At 38.4% G+C, this 14,965-nt stretch overlaps 1 protein-coding gene across 9 annotated transcripts in view; it reads left to right on the forward strand.

Moving 5' to 3' along the window:
* Positions 1-14,965, forward strand: part of WIPF3 (WAS/WASL interacting protein family member 3) — a 46,626-nt gene that overhangs the window by 18,691 nt on the left and 12,970 nt on the right. For all 9 annotated transcript variants that reach the window (XR_011698316.1, XR_011698317.1, XM_071561016.1 and 6 more), the window contains exon 3: positions 13,692-13,824. Coding sequence is in view for 7 of the 9 variants with exons in the window: in XM_071561016.1 (XP_071417117.1) it covers positions 13,692-13,824 (133 nt within the window). In the remaining 2 variants the exon portion in view is untranslated. The remainder of the gene's footprint in view (positions 1-13,691; positions 13,825-14,965) is intronic.

Genomic DNA, 14,965 nt, shown 5'->3' on the forward strand with positions numbered 1-14,965 from the left:
CAGTCACATATGTGTGGAATTTACAAATAGATGAACATACCTATATTCAGGTGCATGCTCAAATTTTTTTTACTCCTGGTGTGCAGGATCAAAAAGTTTGGAAACGATTGCATTAGAGTGCATATGGTGAGAATTTAGCATTTGTTAATACTTCTCCAGCCACAGGGATCTCATTTTTGTATTGGTAATGTGCAAGTGGTAAGTATTAATTTCATCTTCCTCTTTCTTACATCTCCAATTAAGACTCACAGTGTTCAGCTGTAGGTTTTGCTCTTTCTAGCACACACTGTCTTCCTGGGGACACAGCACAATATGCTCTTGTACATACGCAGGAACAATTACCGCTTGTAACAGATCATTACTGTGTGTGTCATGGAGTAGAACATGTGCCTTGCCAGCATGTTTGCAACAAGAGGAGGATGCTCTGAGTAGTCTTTTGGGGTATTACATTTTCATACCTTCACAATCAATTATTGTCCCTATGGTAGAACATGTTTAAGTAATTTCTTTTTTTCTGCAATCTATTGCTCATAGCCTGTTTCTGCTTTGAAACTCCTAAGACTATTTTTAAATGGTAAAATTTGGCATGGTTGTGTTCAAATCATAAAATCTTTCCCGACTTTTTTTCATGTATTTTTCTGTCACTGCTGTACTTGTGATGTATGTTAGTTTCCTGTAGCAAACAATACATGGTACCTCAAATGTACTTCGAATTTATTTTTTTAAAAAATAACTTAATTTTGCCCTTGCATTCCCTTGCACCTCTGCCTGTTTTGTTCCCAGGAAAGTCTGTTGATTTTGTTTGATAATGTTCATAATGCTCTTATGTTATCCTTTCTTCCAGAAGGAGGTTTCCTTGCATGTTTCTCTCTGCTACTTTATAGGCTGAATCATTTTGTGAAACTCTCCATGAGTTGTGGGGATGAAGAGGAGGAAATAAAGACAGCAAATGAAATAAGCAGTGTTTTATTCTTTTTAGCATTCAGTTTTAACTTTGGCACCATGAGCAGTGTTTTCAATTAGCAATTCTTCTGGGCTGGTAACAACCTATAGTTAGATGCTGAAATAAGTGGGCTGTATATTGTGAGCAGCTCAATGCTCACAACTGCAATTAAAGTCAACAGAAGCTGCAAATGTTCTTATTCTAATAAATTGAGCTTTGTAAAGTATCTAGAGACAGTTTTAGACTTCTCTAACATATGCCAATTGTAAATTACTTGAGAACACTAAGAGGATCCCTAAGGGCCACTATGAACCAGTTCTGGGTTTTTTGTTTCTCACCCCCAACCTTTTTCTGATGACTGAAACCACTACCATGATAGGAGTTTGGTACAAGAAGGCTTACTTTCATATGTTAGTTAGTTCATTCTGTTTGGGATGGGGTGGTCTGTGCATAAGATATATAGAATTTAGAGTTAGCTTTCTGTTGGTGATACAATGCAAACTAAGTGTATTTCCAAATAATGTCTGATATTAAAACCTTCCTTTTAATAAGTGTTGATACAAAAAAGATTACATGAACCAACATAAATAATTAGTAAAACAACATGGCAGAACATTGTTTTTTCTGCAACAGCAGAATTATTTTTCCCTGTCAGATCCCTGAGAGACAGGGTCTGAAGACTGCCTGGCGAGTTCAGCTGATGCCAAGTTACAGAGTAAAATCTTACAGTTGGGGAGTCCATGAAAACTTGCTACAGACCCTATTTTCTTTTCCTAGAATGCTCTTTTCTAGACATTGGCATCTGTCTTTTACAGTTGTTAAACTGCCCAACTGTTGTTACAGCTGCTAAATCTACAGCTGGGGGATGGAAGAAGGAAAAATTTTAACAGGCATGTAGCTTTAAGGAAAACCTTCAAACCAAGTAAGTATTGTTTGGCCAACAGCTGGAAAAGTTCCAGAGTAAACAGCACTGTGATTTTAATTATACTGGTATAATTAAACCAGAGTAACATTTACATGTTAGCAATTAAAAGTTAGGATTTAATTTCACTATTGATATGCGAGTGAGCCACCAGTTTAACTTATTTGATTTATGTTAAAAGAAAACTGTATGTAGGGTGGGGTTTTAGAATACTGTTGTTTTGCATGGTGCCATCGCAGGGGTACTCTAGACTTGTGTTGCTTTTCTAGTTATGGATAATAACCATACTTTCCTCTTGTTTTTATTATTAAGAGATTTTTAGCAGAAATAGTTTCTGCATGGTCTTTTTCTCTGCCTGTTTTCTTTGTGAATATTGTGAGCAATGATCCCAAATAATAATAAAATAATAAAGTCTTTACTTCATGGAAATTCTAAGCACTGATGGCACTTAACTTTTTTGTCCTGTTAACTCCTTCCTAAGGCAGAAAAAAAGTTAGGTTCTTTCCTATTGTTTTCTAAGATTTTTGGACTTGGTGGTATTCTGTAAGTACTTGTACTGAATTCTGCTCACAAAAGTTGTTGCAAGGCAATACTGAAGTGATTTGGAGATGGTATTTAAGACATGCTAGGAGCCACCTGTGCCCAACAGCTGAAAAGCTACAGGCTGTTAGAGCAAATGTAAAAGAAAATAAAGTGGATTTCTCAGGAGGCAATGGTAGGGTATCTGCCATAGCAGATGTAGGTGGCTGAGTCAAAATGTAAATATAGCTAATTGGATTAATTGAGCATGTCTTCAAATGCCTGCCTTCTGGGGGTCATAGATAAAGATGAGAGAGATGAGTAGGCAGAATAGAACTGTGCCCCAATAGGTTTTCTGGCATTGGCTTACAGAATTCATATCTTTTCTTGTTCACTTTTCCCCTCTACTTTAATAAAGGAAACTTGGAAATGAGGCATTAATGTGTTTGCTCAAAAGCTGCTTCAGTTTATGGGCATGCGTGTGTCATGTAAGGTGTTGGTTTTTTTAATAGGGATTTTGTTGTTGTTTTGGGGGAAGAGGGTGATGGGTTTAGAGTTTTTTAAAGCTTGCTGCTCATGAAAAATTTCTTTTTATTCCACCTCTGTTTCTTTTAACACTCTTGTCTTTTAGTTTGGCTTATGAGGCATTCTGGTTAGTTTTGGTTTGTCATACTTTCTGGAATAGGTGCCACCACTGAGACTGATTAAAATTTTCTGTGCTTAATTTCTCAAGAAAAGAATCAAGAGAGAATTTTGCCTTGATAAACCACATTCACTTTTTGTGTGCAGTGAAGGCTGCTCACTGCTGTGTAGCTTGTGTATGTATGAATTCCTGATGCTACGATCAGTCATCACCTATTAAAATGCTAATGCTGAAGGAAGTGTGGAAGTGTAGCAGCCCTGCTGTGCTGCGCCTTATTCAGAGATGTTTGTTTAATGATTCATATGTTTGTGGAGTTCTGCTCTCTTTAGAATTATTATTATTAAAGTCTTGGCACAGAAATTAACCCCAAAAATCACAATGGATCAGGTGATTAAAGCCAATAAAGTATCACCAGGTGTTTATTTGCTGCCTTATGACACTGAAAACTAGGATAGCAGGAGAAGAAAGGAATATGCTTACTTTGATGATAGAAATATGAAACTTGAAATAATGATAAATGTGAGACTGGAATGCAGATGCATCTTAATTATTATCCCATTCTTCTTTAGTTAAAATTTGAAAAAATTTAGAATTACTGTTGCAGATAAACATTTGTCAATGTTTACCAGGTTTGTTATTCTGGTGTTATTTTCTATTCTTGTAATTAAAAAAACTCAGAAAAGCAATTCCTCATTATATAATGCTGTGATAAATGCATAATTTACACAGAGGCAGGATTTCCAAGGCTCAGAAAAACATCACCTGATATTTTCTAGGGTGGGAGGAAGGTGGTTTTTTCCCCTCCCTCATGCAGTTGTTAAAGTGCAAACCTTGCTGAGCTGTTTCCTTCTACCTTCCCAAGAAATTCAGAGAACTACAGTGTTTATCTGAAGCTGTGTGGGTGTTGGTTTTGCTCCTATGACATTTAGCACTACTGTTCTTTGGAAAGAGAACAAACAACATATGTAAAACATCCTGGCTGAAGATAATGATGATTTATGGTATTTTGATTTGGTCTTACCAAATATAGTAAGAGAGAATGTGTGTGCATATGCATGAATGTTTGGGCATACTTGCTAATTATTTATTGTAAAAATTAAAGCAATTTCTCAAGTTTTCATTCAGATCCCTAGACACACAAGTGTAACACTGAGAGAACAGAATCATGCATGGTGCCAATTATGAAGTACATAGGAACGTGTTTATTAAAATTTTACATGAGCTGTGAGTAAGATGATATTTAGTACTTTGTCATGGAGTCCCTAGGCCAGGAGATACTAAATCATGATGTTTATTGCTGATAGGTAAAACATACTGGAGTGAGAGAGAGTGCAGGCTTGGTAATGTTGTTGATGACTGGTTGTTATACAGACCAGGCTAAGGGCTGGACAAAGCACAGCTGAAATTTTTGAGAGTGCTTTGTTCCAGGCAAAATAAAGGAAACTGATTTGTAGTGTTTTAATGGTATATCATATCTCACAGCAGTCTGCTTTCATAAAAAGTGAGAGGCAGTTATATAGAAAAAAAATGCTGTGTCTTTGTGTGGTTTTGCATAGCTATGGGATTGCATAGCTATGGCCTCTCAAAGTGTTGCTGCTGTAGTCTTCTACTCCTGTAGTCAACAGATACAGGAAGGGCAAGTGGGAGCTGTGAAAGGTGGGGACGATATAAATAAAACATAAATATTAGGTTGGCATTGCTCTGTTTCATCTGGACAGTTACAGAGACATGTACTGCATAACTTCATAGGTGCTAATCATCTTGAATGCGTCACTTGAGACGTCTTCGGTCACCACTTTTAATGTATATAGGTGGTGAGTTCTGTTTTGTAGATTTCTTCATAATGTCATGTGTTTTGCGTGTCTGAATGGAATGGAAAGCATTTTAAGAGCAACCTTTAGCTTTGTTTTTAATCTGTGTAATTTTCCACACACAAGTATGGAAATTGCAGTGTGTTGCAGGGTTACCAGCTGAAAGTTATTGAGCCCGGGCACCAGTAGCAGCCTGGCTGCAGAGAGCTAATAGGTTAATTTACCATTCTAATCACAAGGTGCCCTGAAAAATCAGTACCTCATCTGTAGTGTATACAGTGGCTACATATTACATTACATCTGTCAATTACTATTGTAACTTTTTAATTAAAAAATAACTCAAAATTATAGCAATATTGAGTAGGACTTCTCTGCGTGGCTGAAAGATGACAGTGCAAGAAATGCTAGTTTCTCATTATTCTTTCTGGGGCTGACCATAATTTTATCTGGAAGCTAAAAGGCATTTCAGAATGATCAGTAGCTTCTGCACAGTTAACTGGGTAGGAGAAATGGCCTACTGTTCTTAGAACAGAGGGAGATTAAATTATGATTTGTGTAGGTTGTCACAATTTGAATTTTTTGTTGTCACTACTCATGGTATCCCTTGTCATTCTGGGGACCCTTCTACAGTAGACAGAAGATAAACAGAGGTAGTGACTCCAACTCCCATGGTGGTGTTTTCACCCTTGTGCTGTTTAACGTTTTCATTGCAATGCCAGTGCCTCAGGATTTCTTGTTTATGTAGGAGTTTTCACTTCTCTTTTCATTGATGCAGAGACAATCATGGGAATGTTAATCTCAAAAATTTAGAAATCAAAAGGTGAAGTTCAAAATTGTTTTCTGAAGCTGGGAAACATTTTCAGAGCACTTTAAATTTTACGCTGCCTCCATTCTAGTGGCTTCTGTTACTGCCTGTTTTCTTTAATGAAAGAACAGTCAGAATTTACATTTAAAATGTGGGCGTCAGAAATTTAAACACCCACAGAAAAGCTCAATGGCTCATCAGGTATAAGCTGTCATACTGATTCTGTTGCATTTTCATATTCAGGTACAGAAATTTAGCAACCCACATTGGAAAACTTTTAAGTATGCCCTTGTTAATAAGCCCACTGCTCCATTTGAGGCAGGAGCAATAGAACCTTTCAGCATACAAGATTTTATATTGTCTGATAGAGTGGTGCTAACATAAAATGCACAGGGTTTTATTGGGTACAGTGGCATTGATTACTGGTGGTGTTTGAAATGTACTGGGAATGTAGATGTAGAAGAAAGTAACTCCTGCTATGCTATTTTTTATGTGCTGTTCCCTGCCATTGTGTGTGCTGGTAACTTTAAGCAGGTAGATGCTACCGCAGAGCCGGCACTGGGCCCTGCTAACACTGAAACACCTCTTTATTTGGGACTAATGCCAGGACTAGGCGATGGCTGTAATGCTGGAAAGAGATCTGTAACAACTTTTGCACAGTATTTCCCTTGCTAGGAGTTGAGCAACACGGTCTGTGTAGACACAGCCTATCTAAGTACACACATTGTTCGATGACCTTTTCAACCCTGCTGGTTCAGATTGCAGAACTTTGGACGATGGAGACTGAGATCATGGTTAATCAGTATTGAGCTGGGTGTAAATGAAATTGTCAAATGCTAGTTCTGTCATTCTCTTGAAACAGTGATTTCATTAGATGCCAAGAAGCTATTTGGCAGGTCCCCTTGTGTAGATTCCCTTAGAAAAGTTGGCTGGAGAGTGACCCCTCACATGGGAAGCGTTAGAAGCTCAGCTTGCTTAGGAGACGGAGAAACTGCGATGTTTAACCAGGTAGACCAAGTGCCAAGAATTAATTAGTTTCATCCTAGGCTATGCATCAGAAATACCAGAAGCATCTCTGATCTTGAGATTGATTGTGCAGGTGGAGTCTTGCATCATAGCAAGGTTTCCTGTAATTAAAGACCTTTAAAACACAGGTCAGGGGTCTATTGTGAATAGAATCAAAACACACACGTACCAGATGTCACAAGCTTCTTTAGAAACAAACAGTTTAAAGTATTTAAAATAAAAGAAGTCATCTGCTTTGTTGTTGAGTCTTGTTGGATTTTAACTTAAGCTGGAAGGGGGGTGGGAATTGTTTTGATTATTTTGTTTTGTATTTGATAGTGTGTGAATGAAACCACACCTGATACATATCAAAAATAAATGCAAGAAGAATGACAGTGTTTTTTTTCTATGGTATTCCTGTTTGTGATGTGCTGGAAACTGGCTTTATTTTACTATTTTAACAAGCTCCTTGTTTTTATTGCTATTGCTTTTCTTGGCACAGTCCTGGTGGAGACTTTAGCTGCTGCTTTGAGAATTCTTTGTAAAAGCAATACTCCTGCCTGCTGGGCAAACTGCTTCTGCTGCAAATACAAAATCATGAAATTTTGGTGTAATTCTTAACTAGTAATAGTGGATGATCTTGGGAAAATAAATTCCTCCGGGGTTTCAGATTTCATGTTGAGCTACGAATGCATAGATGACTTTTATAATCCTGTGCTATGTCAAGGAAGACATGCTGGTCAGCTTCCACATTTTACTTTATTCCAAAACATCAATTTTTTAATAAAAAGTTATGACATTGTAGTTTGTTAGAATGTTCTGGAACCTTCCTGTCAATATTCTTTTGTTTCTGCCAGTTATGGTTATAGAAGGATGAAGTCTTTTAAGAGCCGAATTCATTTAAATACATTAGTCCTGATGGATACAGGGATTTCCTTATGGAACACTTGTGGTCAGCAGTCTGTGGTTAAGTGGAAGGAAGTTATGGAGTAAGTTGATCAAAAGTAGGTTTCTCCTGTTCTTAGTCCACTCTGCTTCATCATCAGTGTTCCCAGAGGAGTATTTTAGCAGATTGCTACCCCTTGAGGCTCCTTACTCAAGGGCCTGTGCCCTTCAAGACAGTTGTGAGCACCAATCCCATGACTGGCTTTCCTTCAAAGGTGTAGGAACTTTATGGCTGAATGGGACACCAGACACTATCTCTCCCTTCATACTCTTCTACTTGGAGAGTCTTGTGGTGCCATATGGGCAGTGAGAACGCTCATCATCTTTCCTCAGATGATTTACCAACCCCAAACAAGATGTGTTTTCAGTATTCTCATCCATCTCTGTCATGATGTACATAGATTTACACAGTTAGCTTCATCTCTTTGCCCTCTTTCCTGAAGAATCTATATTTGTCTACACCAGAATTCCAGTTATTGTTAATACAGGAATAATATGTGGGGGATTTTGTCATATTTCCAGTGGCTCATGGCCTTCCTTGATGCTTTATAAGTCCCTGATTTAAGGTTGAAGTGTTTTAGTTGTCTCACGATGGATGCAGTTTCTTTGGCCAGACTTGGCACTATCACATTACTGTGTTGCCTATGCAGCTAGTGCTGGTTTTGTCCTATGTGCCGTTTTCAGTTGTTCGTTGCCATGTTTGTAAACTTTTATATTTCTTGGTTTAAGTTGGGTCTCCAAATTATGTCAGATTGGGTGCCAAAGAAGGCCAGAATTGGTCCAGGAACTCTTGCTTTCATGAATATGTGCATCTCTGATCAAATATACCTTATCCCATAGCTTTTTGCTTGTCCTTTATCTTGCTGCACTGTCTTTCCCTTCCTTAAAAGCCAAACATGAGGTATTGCATGATTTATTGGTGAAGATCATTTGCTTCAGCCCATGTCTGTGCAGGGTTGGCTGAGGATGGCAGGGAAAAATAAGAAAGCAATGGTTTGTTAAGGAGTGTCCTCAAACTCTCCTTTTACTAAAATATATGCTGCTTATGCCTTCTAGCACTATCTGTGCTTGATCTCTGTATTGCATCTTTTTTGTTGTTGTTGTCTGGGAGAGAAAAATTGGTAACATAAGAGAGGAAGGGTGATTGCCACCAGATGCATAGAAATAATGAAATTGTCAGCAAAAGAGAGCGCTCTTTCTACTCGTAATAAAATATTGATGTCAAATTGATAGATTTTTAAATTTATCATTGTACATCTCACCAAATAGATAGTTATGGATAAGTTACATGTATTTTGACCTTTTTTTTTTTTTTAGTTTTTCTCATCTAGTTCAGATAAATAAATGAATTTTCTTCATAGATGTTTCCAGTGTTTTCTATAAAATGTGACCAGGTAAGTGAAAGTACTGTGATAATACAATTTGTTACCTGTTAGCAGTATAAATATTTACTACTCTAAGTTCTCTGAATAAAAGAGTGTGTAGTGCCTTCGGATGGAATCATGCTTTATTTTGTCATATTTATGGATGCCCCTATGTTAGAGCTAGAGAACTAGATCCTCCTCTTCCATCAGCTTATGGGTTTATTCTGAAACAAAGACCCATGCTTGCTTGGCTATTGAATTGTCTAGAAGACTATAGACATATTTTTCCTGCAGCTGTTACATTTATGAAGATCTACACTGCCCCAAAGTATTTTACAATTACATTAAAGGGCATATTTAAAAATTGGAGTAAGTGTAACCCATTTATGGGACAATGTATGTGTCCATTGGGAGCTGAACTACCTGTCCGGAGTCCAAAAGATTTCCTCTTTTCTACATGCAGAAGTACTCTTTAACATCTGAAGATACTAATTAGTACTACTATAAACTTTCTCAAATGGCTGGTGCCTCCTGCATTTACATCATTTTAGTATCTGAGCACGTACATCTCTTAAATATTTTAAGTATTGTAGGAGCCCAGAGGGTAGGTCAATGTTCCCATCTGTCTTGCAAGACATTAAGTGACATTCTGGAGGTGATGCAAGTATCACAGCAGAGTGTACCCAAAAATGGAGCTCATTGCCATGGACTTCAGTCAGTTTTCCTTAAAAAGTCTCTCCATTCTTAATTTGTCTGATACAAGCCAATTTAGGGTATTAAGATTGTGATTATTCAGTGCCAAACCTTGAGGGGTCCACATACATATACAGTGTAAAAATACCGAATTGTTCTCATAAACAAAATGATCCACTTTCACAGAACTCCTAACTAGAAGCTGTTACAAACCACTGGCTGTGACACGCCCCTCACCCTCCCACTGCAGGACATTGCATGTCAGCAATACCTGTACAGGGCCCAGCGACTTGTGCTTCACAAAGAGTGCTTCTGCCAGGGAGGATCCAGCCTTGATCTGAAAACCAGGAGACTGATATTCTGCTGCCATCTGCAGCTTGTCTGGTTGCATCTCACACCAATTCACCAAATACCTGTCTCTGCTGCCTGAGTCCTCACTACCATTTCCCTGAACAGGTTGCATTGTGCAGGAAGACCACCCCTCAGATAGACTTAAGGGCTGATGAGGTTGAGCAGCTAAAATCTGAGCTGTTGCCTCCGGTGTTTTGAATACCTCTTTAACTCTTTCTTGTGTATCTCCAGACTTTCACAATGTAATTTTAAAGATCTGGAGACCAGAACTGAAATTGTAATTTTGTTTTTTGCTCACATTGCTTTTTCTGAAAGGATGAGATATACTGGAGAAGCGTGCTATCCCTCCTTGCCACACTTGTTAATGCAGGCTTGCTGCTGGAGTCACCTGCCAGGTTCAGGCTTGTAGCACTCAGGATTCAGGTTTTCATTTCGAAGATGTGAGTAAAACTTGTCATGCAGTCACTTTCAGTTTTGCATTTGACATTTTTATATTGTGTTATTGTGCATCTTCTTTTATAATTCTTTTTCTTCCCCATCCACCCCACCCATCCCAGCAGTGGGGGGCATGTTTTGGTTTGTTGTTCTTTTCAAATGACCTCAAGATGCAGTGATTTGGATCTCTCTGTACAATTGTGCTGTCCTCATTCATAATTCTGCCAGTCTGTTATCAGCTCCAAATTTTGAAATGTTTATTTCCATTATTGAAATTATGGGAAAATATTTGGAATTTATGCTCTGAAACAGCATCCTAAACATTATGATTTGATGGTATTTTCCTCTTTGTGGGTACTTTGGAGACCTGACAGATAGCCCAGACATTTACTGAATGGCATAGCTGAGTGTGTAATTTAGGACATGGAAGACAATAGTTGAGTGGAGTGAGATGAAAAGGAAGTAGTTCAGGCTATGTTCAGGGTATTTACATGAGTGGTTTATTCTGTTCCAAGTACATATTGAACATGATGTTATTTAGGTCTGAAACAGTAGCAGAATAACCTAGTTGTTGCTAAGCTAATGAGAACCCACCGTTCCCTTACCAATTCCTGTAAATAAAGTATGGAATTTAATTTCATTCTGTGTTACCTGAGGCAACTCTGGCATCTGATAAAACAAATGATCTTCACATTCTTCTCCATTTCCCTTCTGATTTTCATTGAAATACTGAGATATTTCTCTTTGTGTAAATAAATGAGGCTGTCCTGCAGATGCTGAAGTAGAAAGTAGCCTAAGAATTACATCTTTTGTCTTGCAGCTGTTTTTCCTCTGTGACTCAAAATGTATTTGTCTTCCTGCTGAAGCACTTCTATTGCATGTGATCAGGACTGAAGATTTGACAGCCATAAGAGCTGTTTTCTGTTTTTCTTTTGATGAAGAACTTACACATTTATTATCTGTTCTTGTGCTGTAGATTGTAAGCACAGCACCAGTGTGAATCCCAGATTATTGTGTTCATCAAAGGAAGGAAGGTTCTTTTCTGGCTGTGTATCAAAGGGGATTATGGTAAAACCAGAAATTTGCAAACACAGGACACCAGTAGGAGAATGGGTGAGATACCTAGTGAAATGATTCTTAACAAGGACGGTCACTGGCCATGGGAGTGCAGGCAGCAAAAAGGAAATCTGAAGGAGCTCTGCAGTGCAATCAGGCAACGCTACACCCCAGGCCATCGTGACTTTGTAATGGAAAAAGAATCCATATCGAGCTACTCAGCAGGTAACCAATCACCCGAGTCCACCGGGCTGGGCACGAAAGATTTTATCTCTTACATACATGGAGAGAAAGAAGAAACAGCTGGGGCATGGGATGGAGTTATCCTTGGAGGAAGGGGATCTATTGTAAGAGAAAAGCAGCTTGTTACACTGCAGTACAGAGCAGCAGAATAGTATTCCTGCTTTTTTATGCTACCACAATGTTTTAACCATGTTAAATAGATACCAAGTCATGGATCACTTGCAATTGTAAGTTGCCACAAGCAGGCTGTTTTAGCCTAGTAACAGTTTGGATATCAAGAGTTTATATTCCAATAGCCTATCTGCTCAAAGAAGCAGATCAGGGAGGTGAAGTGGACAGCTGGCAGAAATAAAAAGACAGCTGCTGGATCTAATTTTAAACATAGGTCTTGATCAGATCCCTTTAGATCCTGCTTGTCCTGCTACAGCAAAGTCATTAGTGGGAGTAGAGAGACGTGAAGTTGAAGATACTGATAAAGAGCTTTTGTGAGGAAGGGAATCACCCTTGTTCCAGTTATGGTATTTCCATTTTTCACAGTAAGTATTGTCAGCTTCCAGAGAATGGGAATGGAAATGGTTTCTGGCTGGTACATGGTCTAATACTGCTGACATGGTCAGCTCTTTTGGGGCATCTTTATGAGCAGTGGGACTCGCTGTCCTGAAAGTACAAAAGCAGGCGGCACTGTTTCACAGGAGAAAACTATGTAACAGAATAGGGGGTTTCCTAATATTTAAAATAACACATGGTAATTACATATTAGTCAGGTCGTAATTCCGAATTTTTACCTCACGGCTCTGGAATGCGGTTGGCGTTAGCGGCGGTCCGGAGCTCCATCTAGTGGGGTGCGGCAAATCCTGCTTGCTTGGGTTTGAGGTTTTTATTGCAAGTACAAAAATAACCACGAATAATATCGTACTGATAGAATACTTCATTTGGGATTACCAAGTTAGACACTGCATTAATTCAGTAGCTGGTTAAGTGTTTTCAAGTTTCTGTTTTCCTTTCAGAATGCCATTACAGAGCTGGGACTTTTTTGTTTGTTTGTTTTAAAGTGTGTTTGTTTTAAAGTATTGTTGTGCTTTATTATGACTATGACACTAAAATTAAGGGCTACGGAAACATTTCTGGCATTCGTTCTCTTTAGGAAGTTAGCTAACCCCTGAGAATCTTGGAAGTAAGCAGCACATTACTTGTCTGAGGTGAAGATTCCCCTGTGCTAGACCACTCTGTCAACTCCAACAGGTTTCAAAATAACAGCTTTGCTGGTTAATATTTGCTTTAAGAAAGTGAAACATTCAAATTTTTTAAATATCTGATTTTTTTTTTAGTAACAAGAAAGTGAAATAAGAATAAAGAATAAATAAATTTGTGGGTTTATTACAAAACTTTAAACTGCAACTGGACTTTACATTTGTGGAGCTTGGTTAGGGCAGAAAAGTTACTACAACTATGTTGTTCTAAAGGCAGTCAGTCTACTTAATCTGGTATGAAACTCCAATACAGAGAGACAGTCTAAATTAATTAATGATCACATGCATTTATAAATGCAGTATGTGTTCATCTATATTTTTTCCTAAAGCAAGGTGGATAAAACATATTTATTCTAATGTAGCATATTAAATTTCTGTTGTAAAGCATTATAAATAGCATAAAAAGAGATGAGAAAGGTAGTCAGGGCCCGAGTTGTGAAACAGAGGCCATGAACGACCAAGTAAGAGGTCACATTTCATTTAAGCATGCCCCCTAATTTTACCAGTATTATGCTTAAACTTTCAGTTTTCCTGCCCCCTGCACAACTGAATTCTGTTCTTGTTGATTCAGCTCAAAGACTTTGAAGTGACAGTTGCCAAGCACAGTTTATTTCAAATCTTCTATCCCATGTTTGCCTATGTATCCTTTCTAAGCATCTAAGAATTTTTGTCTATACCTTCCATCTAATGTTCTTACTGTCAACAGGCAAGTTCAGAAATACCAAAATTGCGAAAGGAAGACCAGAAAGCACGAAATGCACTCCTGGCTGATATCCAACAGGGAACTCGCTTAAGAAAAGTGACTCAGATCAATGACCGCAGTGCACCACAGCTTGAAAGTAAGTATGTGCTCCCCAACAAGGGCTGGGTGAGCTTCGCTGAAGCCCCAGGTGTGGTGCAGGTCAGCTGAACAGTTTCAAACTGAGGGGCAGGTTTGTAGTTCAGCAAAGGCCTACATCTTCTTATGGCTTTAGGACGAAGAGAGTGGACACCTTCTAAGGTTGCATCTGATGCCATGAGAGACCCCAGCAAAGCAGGACTCTGAGCCAAGTTAGTGTGGGAAAAGATAAAAAGTGAAAGTCCTTTAATATCAGGCCTAGGGCCTACAGGAATACATATTGACACGCGCCCTGAACACTGATTTCTAGGGGTTTTATCATATTCTCCACCCAATCCCCAGGTCACACATCTCTCAGTCCAGCCCGATCCTGCCCCTGGTCACACCTCCTCAGGATTTAAGTCAGGGGTCTCTCTTCATCATTTTCTCTTCCTCAGCACACATAGGGTCCTTGGAGCTTTTCCAGTATTCTTAGACTCAAGGTTGGTGGCTCATGTTTATGTCTCATTCTGCAGGCCTTTCTGATATTCTTCAGCTTTCTACCTTGGAAACAAGACTAAACAACTAAAAGAATTTGAGCTACTGATATGTGGCAGAGGTTGGCATGTATAAACATTGAACTTAAGCTGTTAGAAATATTAGCACACTAAATTTGCCTTTTACTACAGTTACAAGTACTTCTAAAATCTATAAAAATGAAAAAAAATCAAAAACTCAAAAACCCCTTAGGCATCACATCCTGCTCTAAGACCAGTAACTGTTAACATTTCGTGATAAGTCTATAACAGGATACCACCTTAACAGGCATTCATTGTCAAAAAAAAAATTAAATTCTTGAGAGTTTCTCAATAAAATAACTAAGGATTGTTGGCCCTACTGAAGGAATTTTTTTACTATATTAAAAGGACAAAAAAATGCCAAAAAGATCTGGAATCAAAAATTTAATGTTAGGCCTAGCATAACTACTTTTTCTTGGTGTCATGATTAATGTGAGATTAAAGAGCACCAAGGGTGCTGTGCTCCAAGGTACAGGTCAGAGAGTCATGGCAGTTACTGTAGTAACAGTAGAGAGAAAAGTCTAGTCTTTGCTGTTTGTTGGTGCCAAGCCTTGGCAGTCTCAGGACAAGGATGAAATGATTTTC

This window comes from Pithys albifrons, chromosome 7 (assembly GCF_047495875.1).
Source record: "Pithys albifrons albifrons isolate INPA30051 chromosome 7, PitAlb_v1, whole genome shotgun sequence".
Taxonomy (NCBI): domain Eukaryota; kingdom Metazoa; phylum Chordata; class Aves; order Passeriformes; family Thamnophilidae; genus Pithys; species Pithys albifrons.